This window comes from Rhagoletis pomonella, unplaced genomic scaffold (assembly GCF_013731165.1).
Source record: "Rhagoletis pomonella isolate Grant_MI unplaced genomic scaffold, Rhpom_1.0 Rhpom_scaffold_00001, whole genome shotgun sequence".
Taxonomy (NCBI): Eukaryota; Metazoa; Arthropoda; class Insecta; order Diptera; family Tephritidae; genus Rhagoletis; species Rhagoletis pomonella.
Genome location: NW_023458555.1, coordinates 8,228,801 through 8,249,427, shown reverse-complemented (window position 1 = coordinate 8,249,427; position 20,627 = coordinate 8,228,801). Strand labels below are relative to the sequence as shown.

Sequence of the window (20,627 nt, the reverse complement as noted above, 5' to 3'; positions counted from 1 at the left end):
GGGAGACAGATCTGCTGTTGCGATGCATTGTCCGGCTGAAATTAACAAGTTGAAGGCGTATTCCGCGAGATTAAATATTCAACTCCGATCCCGCCATCTTGATTTCGCGCGCTTATCTCTAGGCTAAATAAATTTATCGATACCAAGGTTCTGTACCAGGTCTGCTACCTTTAGAAAAATGCATCACTTGCTGGGGGGGTGGTGGTAGTTCCAAAGTATATGGCTGGGGTAGAAATTTATATGACCTCCGGAGAAGGTTTTCAAACCTATTACCTGCACTTTTTTTGTATACATAAGTATGTAAGTGAATAAAGTCGATATTTAGTAATGATAACGATTTCAACAAAAACTGTTTATTTCACATACCAAACCAGTTTAAAAACAGTTTGCCATTCTTCGAAAAATTGCATTGCCAAAATCCTCTATGTTTAAAAAATTATTGCAAACATTATTTTTTATATCAAAACACATTATTTACAGTCAGCAAAGCGGATGACCACATTAAAGTGTATGATGACGTACCAAACTCAGCTGTTGAACTACAAGTGAAGGATAAGGTGAGTACTGAACTTATATACTACATACGTAAAAATTACGTACATATTAGGGATGTGCGATAAACCAATTAAATAATTTTTTAGATAATCTATGATCCTGATTAATCAAAAAACGTGATTGATCAGAATCTGAGTAATTACTGTTTACTGATAAAAATTAATTGAAATCTGAGTAACTTTGGTCATTTCTTTCGAGTTTGCTTTAAAAGCAAATTACATTTTTTTTACAATATAATACAATATTTTTCTTATTAACAAAAATATAATGCCAAATGACATGTTGCTCATTGAAAATAAAACAAAAATACATACACACTCTGTATGTGCATAGGGATGACAAAAACCAGCTTTTGAAAAAAGGCACCGAGTTACCAACTAAATGGCAGTATTTTTTCGAAAGTCCATAAAGTTTTGAGTAAACAGTTTTCATTTCCTCAACATTGACCAACTTGCCTACCTACGGCTTATTAACAACAAACTTCTAGCATTTGACCAATTGGTTCGCCGATAAATCAATGCGTGTGTATGGCCTTTAACGTTGTCACACTTATTTTTGTAGCCTTTACAATGGGCTTACATGCACAACTATTAACTCTGAACTTAAGCAATTCTTGTCTCTGTTTGCAATTTGAGACAGCTACAGAATTCATCTTTCTTTAGAAAATTTTTACGATTATTTTACAATTAATCGATTAATAATCGATGAATTAGACTACGATACAATTAAGTCGTAATTTGGACAAAACGAACGCCATCCACAAACTTTCTCTATAAAAAATATAAAAATATAGTAACAATTATTTAGGTTTCTGATTAATCAGTTTTCTGTTTAATAAAATTAATTAGATTCTGATTAATTAAAATGTAATTAATCGAGAAATTAATCAAAAATTATTATCCTTTGAATAATTAATTAATCAGATTTCGATTCGCACATCCCTAGTACCTTATTATAGAAAGGTTCCGAGTCATTTTCTTTAAAAATGTAGTTTTGTATAAAAGTCCGTCGATTACTCACCTAGATTTTGAAAATAGTCTTCAAAAAAACCCCATCTTAAAGAAATTGCAACTAACTCGGTAAAGAAACAAAAATGTTAAATAGGTCCTTTCTGTATTGAGGTAAAAAGTTGAAGATATGTACGAGTGTAGCTACATATCGGTCATTTAGTTACTTCAATAGTGTCATAACTAAAAAAAAAAAAACCAAACTCGAGAAAAACGGTTTTAAAGTTTTGAATTTACATATACTTCCATAGTAAAAATCAATATATATTTTGTTCTATCGATGCATCTATGAAATTTTTACAAAACAGAAGAAGTATCGGTAATTTCTGCATACTTAACTCAGTCAGTCAATAAAAGTTTTGTACAGCGAATTTTTTTACAATTCGGACAACTATTTGTTAAATATTTCATTTTTCGCTAATTTTTTATAAAAATATGGTTATCTCTACAATAAAAACCCCAAAGATCAGAGTTCCAAACCTTGTGCAAAATTAAAGAAAATTCTGCAAAATTTCATTCAAATATTGCACTTTTTATTTACACTCTTTAGAAAAAATTTGAGTATGCAGTTTTTTAGCCCATTGATTTTTGGCATTTTTTTTTTTTTTTTGTTGAAGATGTCACTAAGTTTTTCCATATAAAAAAATTATTGTAAATTTTTTTTTATTTATTTTTTTTGTAGAATCAACCATATTTTTATAAAAAATTAGAGAAAAATGAAATATTTAAAAAATAGTCGCCGGTATTGTAAAAAATTCGCCGTACCTAAACTTTGTTGACTGACTGTACATATACTCCCATAGTCCCAGTGTCATAACTCAAAAAAAACCAAACTCGAGAAAAACGGTTTTAAAGTTTTAAATTTAAATACATACATATACTCTCATAGTAAAAATCATTACATATTTTGTTCTAGTGGGCTACTGGTAATCGATGCATCTATAAAATTTTTACAAAACAGAAGAAGTATCGGTAATTTCTGCATACTTATCTCAATATTTGTATAATGTGTAATGTATTTAAGTAAATGGGCGATAAACCATAAACGTTGGAAGACTTTTATTGGGAAATTTGTATGCAAAGAAAAAATATTTTGCAGGTTGTGTTTTTCTCGTAAAAATTTCAACGATATATCGAAATTATTACCAGTTCAGCATTTTACAAAGATACAAAGTTTTACACCAGTGGCGCCCAATTCAAAAACGGAACATGTGGAGTTTTAAAAACCGGCATTACCCCCTTTCCTTCCGCGTGAACGTTCCTACACCAGTTTGGTAGTAGATTTTTGCGATTCAGTGGGCTTCCGAAAGTTTCAATTACACAATTCGATTCATATTTGAATTAGAATTATTACCGCTGGTAATGTAGGAGAACCTTGCGTTATTTATATTCTATGTTCCTTAAAAAGCTTCAATAGCCGTCATCGATTCGCCAACAGTTAGCGAGCGGCGAAACGAACGAACTCGAATGAGGTACAACCAAACTCGATATCGTCTATCCGTGCTAGCTAATTTTGTTGTTGCTTTGCAAAATTCTTCTTTAAACGACCGAAACTCAAACATCGTTACCTTAATATAGAAAGGTCCTATCTAACGTTTGAGTGGAAATTTTTCCGTTTTTGTCTTAGCCGTAACCTTAAACAGCTGCGTAGCGAATTTCGATAATTCACTCAATATTAGCCGTCATCGATTCGCCAACAGTTAGCGAGTGGCGAAACCAACGAACTCAAGGAGGTTCAACCAAACTCGCTATCGTCTATCCGTACTAGTTAACTTTGTTGTTGCTTTCACATGCAAAATTCTTCTTCATAGCGAGCGAGAAGTGGTGAATGCTGTTGTTGTTGTTGTCGATGACGGCTATTAATAGGTGCGTATAGTAACGTCTCCAGTAAAAATTGCATCGAGAGCGTAAAAGCAAAATAGAGCGTAAAATTGAGAAGAAGAGAAAACCAAGTGAATAGTTGGTGCACCCTTTTGGCATTCTGCTGTAATCATTTTACTTCTTATAAATCAGTTGTAAACTCTTTGATTTACACACAAGCACTTACACAGTCCAGTGCATCATTAATATTTTGGTTTCCACTCATTTTACATCTGTTTATGCTTAACCAATTCAACAAATGGCCGTTTTTTGACATTTATTCTTGTTCTTCTTCTGATAGCCAATTGCTGCTAGTAAAAATTTCACTACCAAGAATTTCCAGCTCTCCCATCCATCATTCATCATTTGAGATAAATTAAATCACTACGTTGCACAGTGCGGCCGGAATCCAAAAGTGGGGCCAAAATTGAAAAAAAAGTTTTTAGATATGTAGTTCTTTTTCATCATTACGTTGGCTAAAGGGATCCTCTAGAAGCGAAACCCGTTCATAGTAACGACCTGTACCCCAAGTCCTCTCTTTATTTTCAGTTAGAATGTGGTCTTCACCCAAGCGCTACATTATGGTAGATTCCAAGGGAAAAGTTATCAACATGTAAAGTAATTTGGGTAAAGGAAATCCAACAAAACCAAACGGAATCTACGTCTGAAGCAGGGTTGTTCCGATTCGCATTGCATTAATTTTAACATTCGCATTCGCTTTCGCATTTGCAATAATCAATGCGGATAAAACGTATATATGGCAAACAAAATGACAAATTGTAGCCAATATTTTTGTCTGTGGTCGTGGGAGTATTTGTGTAACAAAACTGGTCAAATGTCATATTTATCAACTTTGATAAAAATCTCTTTAAACATATTCAGCCTTATTGCGTATGTCGTAAATTAGGCTAAATTATACGACTCGACAACAGTAGCATTGTCTATTGTCGTAATGAAATAAGTAAACGACTAAAATCGTCGAGAACTATACAGTGCTGCCAAGTTTTTCCGTTTTAATACACTAGTCGAGTGGAAATTTTTGGCAATGGCGAGGAATTTTCGATACGACTCGACTCTCGAAAAACGACTTGCATTCGACGCGACTTTCGCGAAGAGGGTGATTATTTCTTAAGCTATATAACCGTGGTATCATACAAGTTCCCACTTCTACTTGACCTTTGACGTACGTAGTCTTTTTAAAAATTTTTTTTTCTGTGATTTAAGTACCTGCATTGGTTTCTTTCTTTATTATGATTTTTTTTGGACGAATCTTAAAAATCTACTATACACAAAAGAGGAAAGTGTGCACTAGAATTCTTAAACAAATTTTCGTGATTTACTTTTGATGTTACGCGTATATTTGTTTCAATAATTGCAAATGGGCCTCTTTGGGGAATTTATTTTTAGCAAAAATATTAAAAACAGTAATTTTGTTTACTTGTCCGGCAATATTTTTTTCATAGGAATATACATTGGATCCTTGGCTAAAAACTTCTGTGGTAAAGCTGTCCCTTCTTTTCGTTATTGAAATTCAAAGAGTAAGCTCCTTCAACGGGGATTTCCAGCAGAAATGATTAACGTCTGGCTATAAAGAGAATTGATGCTCAAATTATAAAATTACTTTTAATTAGATAAGAACTACGTAGCTTTAAAAAAAACGGGGTACTTTTTTAAAAAAATAACAATATACAGATTCGATTCGGGCGGCAGCCACGACTTTGAAAACAGAATTTTGTTCAAAATTTTCATTCATATCCACCTATTTAGCTCGCTATAAGCACACATTTTTCAAACCAGTCGCAGAAGAAGGTATTAAAAATGAATTACAAAAACTAAAATCGAAAAACGCCGATGAAGTTACAGATTCCCGAAATTCTGAAACAGCCAAAGGAATAAGAGTGAAGAATTATTTTTAAAAAGCTTACGTATTGGAGGTTACTTAGAAAAGTATTAGCTAAGGTGTTGCTCATTTTCTTCATATCATCGAACATATGTACTTCGTATGGAAGAAAATGAGTGGCACTGTCAAGAAAAAAAAGCCAAAAATCAACGGTAAGTTCTAGCTAAATACTTCAAACTTATACCTTGTGACACTAGACTTGAATACTCAGAATCTTTCTGAGAAATTAATTAAAAAGATCGAAATTTACCAGACGCCATACGGGATACACCATTTTGAATTTTGTAATTCTGACAGCGGATTCGTATTTAGCGACCCTGAAACCTCCCTAGTACAAAATTTCGAATTATTTTTTTTAAGCTTCGAATTTTGGCCGCACATTTGGATTTCGGCCGCCACTGTGAGTCGGAATCAAGACCCTTTATTTTGCACACTGTTGTAAGGGATCCAAAAAAAGAACGTTTCAGCAGAAAATCGCAAATGCCTATTCGCGGAACCCAAATATCGAGCTTTTTATTATGAATCCAATTAGAAAAAAAATACGATTTATGGAACCATTTTGTCTGATCTTTTGAAACGATTGTATGCCCACTACAGCATAAGATTTTGCTTTGAGAAATTCTATTTTTTGTGACATTACGTTTTACGGAACTGCAATGATTTATACGCTCCATATCTAACCAAAAAATTGTAAATTTCTTGCGAAAATTTGTCAAAAAGGATAAAAGAAAGATTTTTGGCCAAATCGCGTTCGTGCAGACCAAAAAATTATCCAACACTCAAAAATTTTGAGAGCAAAGTGACAGTTATCTTGGGGAGAAGTTGCAAATTCTTGCTGGAAAAAAAAATTTTGCCAACAAGAATTTGCAAACACGAAAAACATGTGGTTGTGGCGCATGGTTGCATTTTTGTCTGCAATAATTTGAATAAATTAGCTCGTTAAATTTAAAAATTTATAAACACGAGCGATTTTTTTATGAAAAAAGGAAGTAAATAATTGTTGATATAATTAATTTAGTTAATTCCAATGATTTGAACTTAACTCGGCTGAAAAAAATTGTATTCGCAATCGGAATGCAATTGCAACCAGAGTCGATTTAAGAAACCCGACCCGAAATGTATGTTAAAGAAAGTCAGAACAACAAGAAATATACATGTATATCCTGTTTTTGGCCATCCGATAGAATTTTAAAAATTCCATTAAAATTTTTTATGTTTGAAATGCAACCAAATGGACACCAGCTGGCAGGGAAACTTGCAAATTCTTGCAAATTTGCGTTCGTGCAGAAATTTGCAAGTTTCTCAACATGAGAGAGAATTTTTCTTACTCTCTGGTATGTATTTTGAGTGTTGGAAAATTTTTGCTGGACTTGCGACGAACAAACCTATTTTTAGCGTTTGAATTCGAGCACCGCTGAACAAATAACGTGAATATATATGTAGATACATAGCTGTTATCAATTTTAAGTAAAGTGCAACACTCTTAAGGCCGTTTTCACAAGTAGGTATTAAAAATTATCTGCCCCTTAAACACAAATTTTATTCTGAAAAAAATTTGTTTGAAGGGCAGATTAGATAGAGTACTTAATTGCTTAGCTATTTAAAAACATAAAACGCTAGATTTTTCAAGAAGGAATGCGAAGCTCAATGCTGCAATGCAATTTTTACCGATACACTTTGTATCTTTTTATTCTTTATTCTTTAAATGGCAAGGAATTCTTTGAAGAAATTTAACAACAATACTGACTTGCTAATATCGGAACTATTTCTTACACGTTTATTTGCCAAAAGTTCTTTAACGGCTCGACGCCAGTGAGTCATTCGCAATCGTATGGTGCGAATGCCGCATTATACTAAAGCCAGCCTTTCGACATAAGCTACTATTCCATACGAACACAGATATCTATGTATATGATAAAAATAATGGGAAAGAAATCGGTACTGGAAATTTTTCTTTGCAAATTATTTACATATTTAAGTGTTCAATTCAATCACAAAATTCTCTTACGATTTTTTTTATTTCCACATTAAACAGTTTTTGCGTAAGCTGAATCGCCAAGAACGGGTTGTAGAGGAAGTTAAATTTGTCCTAAAGCCACGATTCAACAAGAAACAGATCACGAAAGATGACTACAAAGAAATTATGCGACGGGCTGTGCCAAAGGTTTGTTAAGAATTGTTTTCATACTCTCGTATAACCGCTCTATATGTAATTACATATCATTTGATTATTTAAATTTAATTTGTCAATTTAATTTATCGTAGATCTGTCACAGCCGTTCGGGTGAGATAAACCCACACAAAATCAAGAATCTGATCGACGCTTACGTGAGGAAGTTCCGTGCAAAGCATAAGAAATTGAATCTCCTCAATACGGGCCAGGTTAGCAGCGCTGTCAAGTGTGCTGCCTACTTGAAGAAGCTGTAAATGAATGCCAATCGTGCGTCAAATAGAATGCACTATCCAACAACTTAATATATACATATATAAATACATACGTGTAAAAACATTCATACATATTATTAATGGATGTAAAAGGCTAAATGAACTGGTATGTAAATGAAGCAAACGAAGAAATATTAATGATGAACTAATATTACTAATATTAGCTTTGTTTGCTTTCACAGATAAATGGGGATTGAGCCAATATATAATAAAGCAATTGACATGATATCAGATATTTAGTTAGTTTCACTACATACATAGGCACATTTGCATTGCTCTAAAATATATGTAAAACCATGCATCCAATAATAAATGTATACATATACACATCTACGTTCAGTAGCAGGTTATGATGACAAGCGAGTGGCATAATAATTTCGGCACTTAAAGATCTAAAGCAAAAAAAAAATTATGTAGAGAAAATTTGAAGTTGGGCGTATAGTTAAAATATTAAACAGTGAGAATTAAAATAGCTTAAGATTTTAAAAGAAATTTGGCAATTGTACGACATTAACATTTTTAAAAGAATTTTATTTGTAAACAAAATCATACTTTATATTTTGAATTTAATTTTGATTATTAATTTCAGCGACGCATGGAATGAAGTTTGCTGTTTATTTATTGGCACATTAATAGATCTTTAATAAAACACATACAATCAATTAACATTATTGTATTTCCAAACTAAAAGAAAACAAATATACTAAAATCTTAAATCTTATGGAAAATACTAGTAGTAATAGTAAATATATATATCTATTCAGCTTACAAATATATATTGTATACCTTTAAGGCTACCTTGAAAGCAATCTCGCTTTATACATACATATGTAATTGATTTGCAAATAAATTATGATATCCTTTATGCATACACTGCTTTTATAGTCCTTTTGTCAAGAAATCATTATATTCTATCATTTTAGTTAAGATTAATTACTTTTTTGTTATTGAAAAAAAAACCAACTCAAGCGAAATTGTCAAGCCGTTTCAATTAAATGTAAAAATGTTGAAATTCACTAAACTGTTTTAAGTACTATATACTCTACTATATTAATAAAAATAAAATATTAAAAGAGAAAACCACGTTGTGTATACATTTCTTTGAACGATGTGATGATGTTACCTTGTTACTTTACTGATGCTCAACTGGAAATCTACGGAAATGCTGCAGAAGTCGGCCAGTAAAAAAAAGTATATGTATTGCATTTAATTCGCTAGTGATGAGCAAAGGATAGTCAAAATTCCATTCCCCGCACGATAAGTGTAGGCCGGGCTTTGAAGCTTTTTCATTTGCATTGACTAAAATTCGAAAGTACTCGAACTTAGAGCAGTTGACAGTTCATAAAGTATTTGAAATAGCATTCACGCGTTTGTGACCAGAACAATGATGCATATAGAAGCTGGTAGCCGACACAGAGGATTCACAGACACTACATAAGCATACTCGTCGTATCTGGTAAATTTTCGCAGCGCAATTTTGAAGCAAAATACACGGGCACATTGTTTCACACTTGGTCGCAGGTGAGTGAGGTATGTAGAACTCAATATGATAGCACTTCCCGGCATCTTCACCTGCCGGTAATTAAAGATACTTGCCCAAAAAATCTGTCAACTGCTGGCAATAATTGAAACAACTTTTCAGACGAACTCCGACACCATTGAAACCGGAATACATATTTTCATTTCACGGTAATAGTAATTTGCTCGTTCCCATGTCAAGCGGAGGCGGAAAAAACTTCCATTTCTGAAACAATCGTGCATATGATGACCATTCTAACAGGAACGGCCCAGATTTACGTACCTTTGGCCAAGGACTGCCCCCATGAGCAGTATTCGACAACAAGTTTTATGCTGCTACAACAATCCAACATTTGGTTTCACTCTTCGACCAAAAGTTTCCAAACATCTATTCTGCCATACTATCCCTCCAGTACTTGCATTCATCAAGCTGCATGGATTTTGTCCCAGGACCGGAAATTATTTAGTTTGCTGTTGTTCGCTGAGCTCACCCAATGTGGCATTCAACCGAAGTGTCAAGTAGTCACTGAAAAGGTGAGCAAAAGCGTAAGAAACTTGAGAAAACATTGACGCTTTCCAGTCGTATATGCTAATTAGATTTGGATGCGGAAAACCACTCAATGTTGCTGCTAGCTGCGAAGCCAAACAAGTAGAATCATTACTGGGCGTTAATGTGGTACTTGCTGTTCGCTAAACTAGGCTAAATCATATTTTAGTTTATTAAATTGTTTAGTGTTTCTTTCACAATTACTTTAAAAATATTCATCGAATTCTCTTGAAGATCTCTAATATGTATTTTATGTTCGGAACTAAATTTATGTATATTATTTCTTTTTAATATATGAAATATGTTTAGGAATTAAGTTTTTGTGTTAATTGACTATACAATTTTACCTGAACGAAATTTGGTGTTTGGCCCAATATTTATATTGTTTGCCTCAGCTCTGTTCTAAGTAAACCGATGTGAGCTACACAATCAAGTGTAGTGCGGCACTTAAGAATTTGAGTGGATTTTCACTGCATTCCATTCCAGCAGCATTTAGCAGTCAGTTTACATTGCATTTTCATTGCACTCTGCATTTTAGTTAAAAATAATTCAATAAAACTTTTAACAGCTTCCACAAAAGCAAACCCATAGGCCAGCATGGACGACTACGAGGATCAAAGTAAGCTCACATCAACAAAAACTTCAATCATTTACTAGGTATTCCAATCAATTGCCTGACCTCGTTGTTATTGCAGGTGTTGTAGGCGAAGTACGACGCGGCGCTGCTGGCCTAACGGGTGGCCAGCGCAAAGACCACAACACTTCGTTTGGCGCTGTGAAGGTCGGTGGTTGGCGATATGAGGACTCTACACGTTACATTGGTGAATGGGATCAGCGTGGCCAAAAACATGGCGTCGGACATTTACAATTTGCCGATGGTACGCGCTACGATGGCCAATTCCACGATGGTGTGAGTCATGGCCTTGGTTGCCTTTGGTTTTCTGATGGAGCCAAGTAAGCAAGGATATCACTTCGACATAGGCGAAAATTGTAAAATTAATGTGTTTGTTGTTCACCTTACATACATACATAGATACGAGGGAGAATTTATGCAAGGCTGGTTTCATGGTTTCGGCATATTTTGGCGTTCCGATGGCATGAAATTTGAGGGTGAATTTCGTGGTGGCAAAATCTGGGGATTCGGCCTGCTAACGTTTCGCGATTTCACACACGGCTTTCCCCGCAATGAAGGTTTCTTTCAAGACTGCCGTTTGGTACGCAAGCAACGTTGTCCGGATATGGTGCAGCGCGCGCAGAAATGTGCGCTTATGGCGCGTGCACTGTGTGACCACCCGTACTAGCGTTAGGCATGCTAGCATATGTACAAAAACATACATACCTAAAATACAAACAAACACACACTCGACCATCAGCGATCTGATCACAAGCGTTCCCATAATAATAGTCGGTTCTATGGTACCGCAACGACATGGGCTCATTTACACACACATATATACTTTCATACACAGGTGTGTACATTTGCGAAATTTATTTGCATATGTTTTGTAGCCCACTATCACTCCAGGTGACCTGTGGCATACGTGAATACGTTTTTGAAATGCTTCATATTGATATAAGTAACAAAAATTTGTTCAAATTCGTGGTTTTGGAATAAATATTAACGATTTAGCCAACTAAAAATTACGCGTTTTAATGTGTTTTGTTGCGATTTTTTTTTTATTTATTTATCAGTTCCTTGTAAAATGTATTTACAATTAAAAGAGTTTTTTTTTAACTCTTTCGCGTATACAAACACGCATTTTTAGATATTTACGTCTTTGCATTTGTTTTTGTCTATTTTACTAATATGTTATTGTACTTGTCTATATGAACTTTATAGTAAATCGAACCTAAATAATAAAAAAAAAAAAACGAAAAAATAGCGTATCCGTCCGATGCATCACAGCGGCCACTTGTGCATTTACTCGCTGGCAGCGTTTGTACCCACCAAATACCAGGCGTTTCGCGTACGAACAGCTGCATTGCGAACTAACCGCTTACGGTCATCTAATGGTACCGCCAGTTCCAGCACGACATCAAGTTTATGCGTTAACAGCACATGCGTTGGATATTTGGTAATATCGTGTAGAAGATTTAAAGCACCGATGCGCACTTTCTGCAAGTTGTATAAGGAGAACGATAAATTAAATATAAAAATGTGATAGCATTTTTACGGGTTTCAATCCAAATAGTCGTTTAAACAATGTCCTTTGGATGAGAAACCGGACAAATATAAATACAAAAGTGAATTTTTCTCAAGGAATAATTGTGAAAATCTTAGGAATTCCAGCAGCTTGCAAACCTTACTATATTTATGTATGTACCTCTGCAGTTTTGCACTTACCATAGATTTTTGGTATTTTGCTAACTGTAAACAGCTCGGTATTATATGATTCAAATGTCTAAGAAAGTATTCATCTCCTGCTGCGACAAATCGCTCACAAATATCTAGAGAAATACACAGCATATTGGTGTGATCGTATTCAAGCGATTTAAATAGCAATGGACCAATCTGAAATAAAAGGTGATAATAATTTTCTGGAATTATATGAGTGCGCATCTAATTCCAACAAACCTTCTCAATGTTCATCTTCTGCACGACATGAGGCGCACTTTTCAACACATATATAAAAGCAATAAGATGACGTTCGGAATGTGCTTCTAGCTTAGCGCCTAACTTGTTCAAAACCACAACGAAAAGCTTTTGCTTGTATAGAAATTTTACTCTAGTTAGAAATAGCTCATCACATTCTGCAGCTATTATTTTAAACGCGGTAGTTGCACCCGAGGCCAAGGTGGGATGGTCCAACAATTCGGTAAGCTAAAAAAATAAAAACATAATTAATCGACTATTTAAAGGCTTTACTTCGCTATTCTCTCACTGTTTCAATAATTTCGGCTATTAGCTCGCTGCCGCATACAATTAGTCCTTTGGCCAACCATGCTAGTGTCTCTACAGCCAATGCGTTTTCATCCTTAATTTGATTTTTCAACATCGCTAAAATCTTATTTAAATTCGAACGATTTTTTTCGTTTTCTTCTATCCGGTTAACCAGGCTGCAAAGCAACTGGCGTGCAACGGTGCGTATGTTTTCTTTCTTATCATCCACTTCGTCAGTGCTTAATGACACCTGCGTCAAATCTCTCAGTAGCCACTCCAGGAAGTCATCTAGTGTTATGTCTTGATGCAAGCGACTTAGTAGCCCTTTAGCCACATATAAGTGGGCTGCAGACTGCAATTTCAGCTGGGACAGGTACTCAGTTGCAATTATGTATTGTTCTGAAACAGACAAATGTTGTTCGATACGACAAAGTGCTGCTGCTATTTGCTCCAACACAGGTATTGTAAGTGGTGCGGGCCCCAAAGCCAATGCAACTAGCTTGGCAATAAGGCAATTATTAGCCTGCAGTTCAACGATGAGACATTTGTCATTACTATTTAAAAGCATATTAAGCGCTTCAAGCGCGATTAGTTGCACATCATGTGGTATATCATGTCCGAAAGCGTAGTACCACACCAAATCAAGTACGCGCGATGTAAATGCTGCTTGTACCACTAAAGGTAGCAAATGCTGGAATACTTTGCGCTTTACGAAATTCGGATATATAGAAAAGTTGCGTGCTAGCACATCGATGCAATTTGACTGCACTTCGACGGGATGGCAAGCGCCCAATAACTCCAGAAGTTCTATACATCGCAACTCAAGTGAATCATGGGTAACAAGTTGTAGGAGCACTTTGTAAAGGAGCGCGCGCTTTGGTTCACTGATCACAGGTACACTTTCGGTAAGCACACTTAGCGCAGCGTGTTTTAGGTCGATATTTTGTTCTTGGGCATCGGAGTTTATTTTTAGGCGTAAAACTTCAATAACGTCAGTGTGTATTTGTTCACATGTCTCTTTGTTGAGCTGCTCCAAACAATTTCGTAATGCAGCTATCTTGAAAAGTTGAGCGATTATCGTATACACTTTGATCCGTTGCTCTTCGTTGTAGGAGGAGGTTTCTGTGAACGCCTCTTCTTTGCCCTCTCGGTCAGTACTTGCTATTTTGGTGTTAAGTTTCAATAGAAAAGTGTTAAGTATACGACCGCTTGCAAAAAGCGGATCGCCCGCAACGCAAACCAATGCAATTGCCGCCGACGGATTGTAGAGGCGCTGGTTGACATCGCTTAGGTGCGGCAAAATGGTGCCTAGGACAGTGGTTTGGTAACTATGGCTAATATCTGGAGTTGAGTATGCCTGCTCCAAAATTGTGCGCAATAGCACAAGACCACCCGAAACAATATCTGTATTATCACCACCAGGGAATATTTCGTTCTTTAATGCTGTCCAGATGGGTTCAAAATGCTGAGATAGTAGTTTCGGTGTAAACTTAAGTGCTGATTTACGCTGTAATTTAATATATTAATAATTGTACATAATAAAATACGGCAAGGGCTCTCACAAGTAGGTCCAACGAGTCCAGTTTCGCGACGACTAAATCACTCTCCAATTTTTCCAATGCCAATGGTACTACCCACTCAATAAATTCAGGTGATGCTACCAAACAGTCCGCTAGTTTGGCAGCCAAATTGTCGCGCGAAATATCGCTGGGATCCTCGCGATTCGGAGTGAAATCAATTGGGAAATAACAGGCAAATATTTCAAACATTTCTTCGCCCAAATGTAAAAGCGAAAAGCGTTTTATCAAGTCAGGCATGAAAGTGAAGATAAAATCTAAATTTCGGGGATCGCGTTCGCCATCGATAGAATTTATCAATCCATACATAAAATCGCCAGACATTTGCTTTAGCTCTATAATACAAATTTAAACAAATCAAATATTATTTAAGCTCGTATACTACTTGAAAAGTCTACCTTTCTCATACTGCTCTGCTAAGAATTTTAAAATTTTAAACCACTTCCCCCGTTCAGCACGTTGATGTGACTGGCAAGAGGTGTGTTTGAAGAATGTATTCAAAATTTTTGGCACACATTCCGCGGGCAATTCCTTCATTTCCACTAATGCATGGATGCCATCGATCACAGCAGGTAGCACACTATGTTGGTCTTTCAACCGATCCGTGTAAAAATCAGCAACGAACTCTAGTTGCTTTCTATCGAGATAGTCCTTGGGTAAAGCTTGCAGCACAAAAGAAAGAAGCTTCGTTCCATTAACGCGCTGCTCTAATGTTGGTGAAGTCAGAGCAAAACCCATTTGCTCCACAACATGTGATATATCATAGACGCCATTGATGATATCTAAGCGTGAATTAGGATTGTAAGTAAAAACAAAAATCTCATCTTGCTGATAGAATGTGTGTGCACTTACTAGTACTAACTTTGGTGGCTGCATGCTTTAGCGCATCCTCACTAGCGAATGCCTCTTCAATACCATTTTGTGTCAAAGGTGTCATGGTGACTCTTCAAGCCGCAACTGGAAGAGCTGATAAAATAAATAAATAATTTTCTTTTCACGAAATAGGAAGAATGCGTGTTCTCCTGAAATGTCAAATGTGTTCGATAATAGAGTTGTCAAACTATCGATGGCACTATCGATAGTATCGATAGTTTCAATGTTTTTAGGACAATCAATACTCATTGATAGTTTTTTCTTATACTATCGAAAATATCGATAGTTTAGTAGGACTATCGATCATCTCTACCAATTATTTTGAAATTATTGGAATTTTTTAATTTGAATTAAAAATTTTGTTTTTTAGTGTGATGCCGACGTCATATTCAAATATGCACACATTTAGGCCAAAATACATACATATGTTAATGGTAAATCCTGTTTTGTTTGTATAACTTGTGTTTGTTTTTGAACTTTCTAAAAAGAGAAGTATTTTGGCTAAGCATTTACTTAATTTTGAACGATTTGCAAACTTATATTTTCGGTGATATGGAGGGGTGAGGGGGGAATTTTCGAAAAGTCAAAATGTCTATATTTCAAAAAATTCCTGACCGAATTAAAAAAAATTGGAATCGTTGGAAAGGTAAATAAAATACCTTTTTTTAATATACATATTAATATACTTTATGTGGATAAATTTTCAGAAAAATCAAGCAGTAGAATTCTCCTTTCTGTGTTGCCAAAGAAGGGGGTTGACCACCTTTTGCAGAGAACACCTTTCTGCATAGGGCTTTCGGCCGCACTTAGGAATTATAACCCACAGGCAGTAGAATTCTCCTTTCTGTGTTGCCAACGAAGGGGGTTGACCACCTTTTGCAGAGAACACCTTTCTGCGTAGGCGGCCTTTGACCGCACTTAGGGATTATAACCTGCAGGCAGTAGAATTCTCCTTACGGTGTTGCCAAAAAAAAGGGGGGGCTGACCACCTTTTGCAGAGAACACCTTTCAGCGTAGGCGGCCTTCGGCCGCACTTAGGGATTATAACCATCAGGCAGTAGAACTCTCATTTCTTTATTACCAAAGAAAACGGCGGGAGTATTTTTGCGCAGAACTTCTTTCTGCCGCAGTCGTCCCGCTCACGATCATGAGCATCAGTATAGTCATTTCTCCTTTCATGAACACCAGTAAAACAAAGTTCCTCACGGTATTTAAATCTAACTATATAAAGTTGTATGTTAAATGAAAGGTATCTGTATGCTCTATTTACCTATTATAGTTTGGTGTATCATTATTTACACATATTTTTTAGTAAAACTGGTTTTTTCCTAGAAAAATATAATATTTTTCTATTAAATGAGTTTCCTTAAAAATTATGCACATAAATTATACAAATGTTACATTAGCAAAAAGGGATTTTGCTTACCTTTTTTTAAATTCGGTCGGGAATTTTTCGAAATATAGCCATTTTAAATTTTCGAAAATTCCCTCTTCGCTGCTCCATAGCACCGAAAATATAAATTTCCATCAAAAAAAATGTATACCATTAAAATGAGGAAAAAAGGCGCATCACGCCTACTTTTTCGTTTTGTTCTAGCTTAACGGGCCGTATTCTGCACTACTAAATTTTGTTATATATGTTTTTAATAAATTTTACATTGAAAAGAAAATATTAAAAACTTAAAATATGGTTGGTAGGTTTTTGGTCCGCAGTACTTTCTTTTGTCAAAATAGTGTGTTTGTTGTAATATGAATTCGCCTTGTTTACAACAAACACATCATTTTGACATTAGGAAGTACCGCGTCGAAAATCTAAATTCGCCATCAACCATGATAAAAACATAGCAAGGTAGAACCGTTCTCTCAATTTGTCGGCCATGATTTTTTTTTTGAAGTTTGCCAACATTTTAAAATCATATAAAAGTGAAAATAAAAAATTGAAATTGTTCGAAATTGTTGTTGCTTGAGATTGAAAATGAAAATGTGTGTGTGAGTTTGTGAGTAAATTTAAAAATTAAATTGTTTGGAAACGTCAAGAATTTTAAAAGTGACTCTCAGCGGTTCTACCTTATTATATTTTTATCATGCCATCAACACCACCTTGTATAAATTCGCCTTGGGTAGAATACTTTGGTAGAAAAAATTTTTATGGCAACACTGAAAGCAACACTGAAAACATAGTTGCCAACTTGTTGCTTTAAGCACTAGATAATTAAATTAATTAAAACGCCAAAAAAATTGTTTAGTGCCTAGTGCCTTTTTTAGTGCTCTTCTTCTGAACTCAAATTTCTCATAGATAGTTAGAACATGAAATAATTTGAAATATTTAAAGCTGTAGCAGCACTGCATTTAAAAGAATCTACATTCATTTTTTCGTTTGTTGCGATTCGATTTTTCTTTCTCTAAATATACCAGTTTTAATCTGCAGTACCTACTTCGGTATTACTTCGTTAGCATGAGAAAAAGCTTTGTGTATTGAATTATACTTATAAATATTATTTTTTTTTTACTTTTGTTAAATACAAACTGTTATGAAAAAAGGTATCCTTTGGTATAAAAAAATTAGTGATTTCGTACGGTAAAACGCTTTTTTCCCCAAGTTTTGGTGCTTTTTGAAACTCAGAAGTTGGCAATACTGACTGAAAACGATCCGTTTGACATTTGCGAAGAAGACAAAACAAAGCACAAAAAAGAAACGAGAAGAACAAGTAGTGAGAAAATCTTACACCCGTTTATTTAACGGCCAAAATAAAATAAAATATTACTCTAAATTTATAAATAGGTCTAAAAACGTAGAATTAGTATAGAAATAAAGATTTGAAAGTTGGTAGTGTATGAAAAAGGCGCGATCTAATGTCAATAACCGTAAGTAGAGCGGGGACACTTCCGCTACTTCCGTATAAAGATAGTTTAAGAAAAAATCAAGACTGACGAAAGCGAATAGTGGCAGCAAAGTGAATAATGCAATAAGAAAAATACGACATTAATGGTTATTTTTAGGTAAAATTTAGTAAAGATAGCAAAAGTAAGGGCGGGGATACTAAAATTACGAAATAAGTCGAAATAATTTGTTTTTTTTTCGCATTGCAACCACCTGCATTGTTGCGGCAAATAAAGAAACAAATTTGCTTTATTTCCATTGCTGCTGCTACTATATGTCAATTTAATTGGCGTCGTAGAGCTGGTATTCGTCGGTCTCACTTTCCATTTTGACTAAAGTCTTTGTTCTTTTTTTATGTACTTTCCCAATGCTCACCTTTTCGTTTGTGGCCATTGCCGTTATATGAACGATTGAATACGTCGGCGACACCGACGCTGCCATTGCTTTGTCATTCCAACACTCCCAATGTTTGTTGCGGCCTTTCCCCTATTGCCTTGACTTGTGCGTGTTCGATCGCGCGACATTGTTTCTGTTCATATTAATGCAGCTATTAAGAGGTGGAAAGCAAAAGACGAAATCTTATGTAGGAATGACCGTGATGGCCAAAACTTCAATAGCGGAAATATGTGAGAATGCAAAGCTGGCGCGCGACATGGCGTATACCGGCAACTATGATTCGGCCTGCATCTACTACGAAGGGCTGGGCGGCATGCTGGATCGCATGGTTAAATCGACAACTGATTCACTGCGTAAGAGCAAATGGAAATTGGTGAGTAGAATAGATACTTTCAGTTTATGAATTGTTTTATTAACTCCTACCTTTTGTATGCAGATCGCCCAGCAGATAGAAAAAGAATACTCCCAAATTAAAGCCATACAACGAACGCTTTCCGAAATGACTTTAGATTTGCAGAATACACCGTTTGCACACAAACTGAAAACTCAAATTAGTGAAGATGAAACAAAAGACCCAGCCGCATGGTTTCGGCCTGATCCGGATATTTGGACACCGCCACCGAGAGATCCGGATGTATGGGGGCCTCCACGCTCAGAAAAGTATGTCATACTTTGTTTTATTAATGTGAATGTGAATGTTATTCTAGTTACCATAGGCCTGCCGTACCCAGTCGTAGTCGAAGCAGTATACCCAATAAGAAGCTCACCGGTGGTGTAGGAAAAAGCACAATACCCCAGCGCAATAACAATAGCGGTGCTGCCGCAAATAGACGCACTATAGCTGGAAGTGTTGGAAGCACCACACGGGGTGGTAACTCAACGCAGCAAAATGGACGCTCTATGTCTTCAACCTCCAGCAGAAAAGCACCACACTCAAACAATGGCAATAATGGCAATCCGTATGCCGGAGTTGACAATGGCGGCTCCAAAGACGAGGAAAATCGGGATGAGGAAACAGCGGATAGCGAAGATAAGGAAGAAAAGAAATTTCAACCTAGCTCGCACATGGAAGCTGAACTGGTGGATATTTTAGGTGCGTTTTAATTGAAAGATTGATTTAAAAATATTGAATCAGCGTTTATTTATACATACATACTTTGTATGCATTTTTTCTATTTCAAAGAGCGTGATATTCTACAGCGAAACCCAAAGGTGCGTTGGAACGATATAGCCGATTTGCAAGATGCTAAACGCTTGCTGGAGGAAGCAGTTGTGTTGCCGATGCTAATGCCGGACTATTTTAAGGTGTGTATAGAAGAACTAAAAGGCTGAGTAATTCATTTGAAATAATATTAACTTGAGACGAAAGATTACGTGCTTTTGTTAGAAATAGCGCCCAACATAGAATACCTACAGATTTAAAATAAGTAAAAATATAAACGTTATGGCTGTTGAATAGGTTTTGATTTATATTTTGGTTGTATGGCATAATTAACCGGCTTTGAATACTTTAATACACGTTTTAGTAATAGTAAACATCTATTTAAATTTCTATGACTCATAACTGTTCTGCGTGTATCGAAATAATGCTTTGTTGTAATCTATTTTTTAACCGACTTCAAGAAAAGGAGGAGGTTATCAATTCGTCGGAATACTTTTTTTGTTTATATATATTTGTTAACTTTGGATCACGTGGTACCTCAAGGGTGGTGCCATACTATTTTGGTTTAGATCCCATCATTGAATTATATAGAAATTAACGGTACTGCTAAAATTGTATATGAGAATTGAAGTTGTTTGCATTTTTTTGGTTAAAAATTACTTATCCAACCTTTATAAATTTTTGTTACAAATTATCTTAACCGATGTTTCGTTATTTTTATTTTTTCAGGGTATTCGACGTCCCTGGAAGGGCGTGCTCATGGTTGGACCCCCAGGTACCGGTAAAACTATGTTGGCTAAAGCTGTAGCAACAGAATGCGGCACAACGTTTTTCAATGTATCGTCTTCAACTCTGACCTCTAAATATCGTGGAGAATCTGAGAAAATGGTACGATTATTGTTCGAGATGGCACGCTTCTACGCGCCGAGCACAATTTTCATCGACGAGATTGATTCGCTTTGTTCCCGACGTGGCTCCGAATCGGAACATGAAGCCTCACGTCGCGTTAAGTCCGAGTTGTTGGT

The 20,627-nt window shown here is 35.6% G+C and overlaps 4 protein-coding genes across 6 annotated transcripts in view; 3 read left to right on the top strand and 1 right to left on the bottom strand.

Annotated features, from left to right (window-relative positions):
- LOC118737931 overlaps positions 1-8,457 on the top strand; it is a 59,846-nt gene extending 51,389 nt beyond the window's left edge. For both annotated transcript variants that reach the window (XM_036468767.1, XM_036468762.1), the window contains exons 5-7: positions 481-557; positions 7,358-7,486; positions 7,588-8,457. In XM_036468767.1, coding sequence (XP_036324660.1) covers positions 481-557; positions 7,358-7,486; positions 7,588-7,749 — 368 coding nt within the window. In that variant the 3' untranslated portion in view covers positions 7,750-8,457. The remainder of the gene's footprint in view (positions 1-480; positions 558-7,357; positions 7,487-7,587) is intronic.
- Positions 8,458-8,724: 267 nt separating this feature from the next.
- Positions 8,725-11,473, top strand: LOC118737961 (MORN repeat-containing protein 4 homolog). 2 transcript variants are annotated; one of them, XM_036468813.1, is made up of 4 exons: positions 9,741-9,819; positions 10,401-10,451; positions 10,528-10,786; positions 10,866-11,473. In XM_036468813.1, exons 2-4 carry the CDS (start codon positions 10,430-10,432, stop codon positions 11,131-11,133), a joined length of 549 nt encoding a protein of 182 aa, XP_036324706.1. In that variant the 5' UTR covers positions 9,741-9,819; positions 10,401-10,429; the 3' UTR covers positions 11,134-11,473. The 2 variants fall into 2 exon arrangements, with proteins under 2 accessions (XP_036324698.1, XP_036324706.1); XM_036468805.1 differs by having other exon boundaries at positions 8,725-9,819; positions 10,401-10,786.
- Positions 11,474-11,551: 78 nt separating this feature from the next.
- On the bottom strand, positions 11,552-15,320 carry LOC118737946 (MMS19 nucleotide excision repair protein homolog). Its single transcript, XM_036468778.1, has 7 exons — positions 15,143-15,320; positions 14,689-15,072; positions 14,276-14,625; positions 12,715-14,220; positions 12,408-12,653; positions 12,177-12,344; positions 11,552-11,948 (listed from the first exon to the last, which is right to left on the bottom strand). The coding sequence occupies exons 1-7, from the start codon at positions 15,225-15,227 to the stop codon at positions 11,754-11,756; spliced, it is 2,934 nt and encodes a 977-aa protein (XP_036324671.1). The 5' UTR covers positions 15,228-15,320; the 3' UTR covers positions 11,552-11,753.
- A 2,494-nt stretch (positions 15,321-17,814) lies between these two features.
- The window catches only part of LOC118737953 (katanin p60 ATPase-containing subunit A-like 1), a gene marked incomplete in the record, with an annotated part of 3,286 nt that continues 473 nt past the window's right edge, over positions 17,815-20,627 (top strand). Inside the window, 6 exon segments of the mRNA XM_036468791.1 lie at positions 17,815-18,028; positions 18,592-18,813; positions 18,877-19,100; positions 19,148-19,533; positions 19,624-19,745; positions 20,332-20,627. Of these exon segments, the coding sequence (XP_036324684.1) occupies positions 18,017-18,028; positions 18,592-18,813; positions 18,877-19,100; positions 19,148-19,533; positions 19,624-19,745; positions 20,332-20,627 (1,262 nt within the window).

What these genes read in the sequence shown, in the direction of transcription:
- LOC118737961 (XM_036468805.1), top strand. Translation starts at nt 9,529, where the DNA reads ATGATGACCATTCTAACAGGAACGGCCCAGATTTACGTACCTTTGGCC. An exon ending in GTCAAGTAGTCACTGAAAAG is followed by an intron (nt 9,820 to 10,400) that starts GTGAGCAAAAGC and finishes AACTTTTAACAG; the next exon opens with CTTCCACAAAAGCAAACCCA. An exon ending in TGGTTTTCTGATGGAGCCAA is followed by an intron (nt 10,787 to 10,865) that starts GTAAGCAAGGAT and finishes ATACATACATAG; the next exon opens with ATACGAGGGAGAATTTATGC.
- LOC118737946 (XM_036468778.1), bottom strand. Translation starts at nt 15,227, where the DNA reads ATGACACCTTTGACACAAAATGGTATTGAAGAGGCATTCGCTAGTGAG. An exon ending in AGCCACCAAAGTTAGTACTA is followed by an intron (nt 15,073 to 15,142) that starts GTAAGTGCACAC and finishes ATTCACGCTTAG; the next exon opens with ATATCATCAATGGCGTCTAT. An exon ending in AGAAGATGAACATTGAGAAG is followed by an intron (nt 12,345 to 12,407) that starts GTTTGTTGGAAT and finishes CTTTTATTTCAG; the next exon opens with ATTGGTCCATTGCTATTTAA.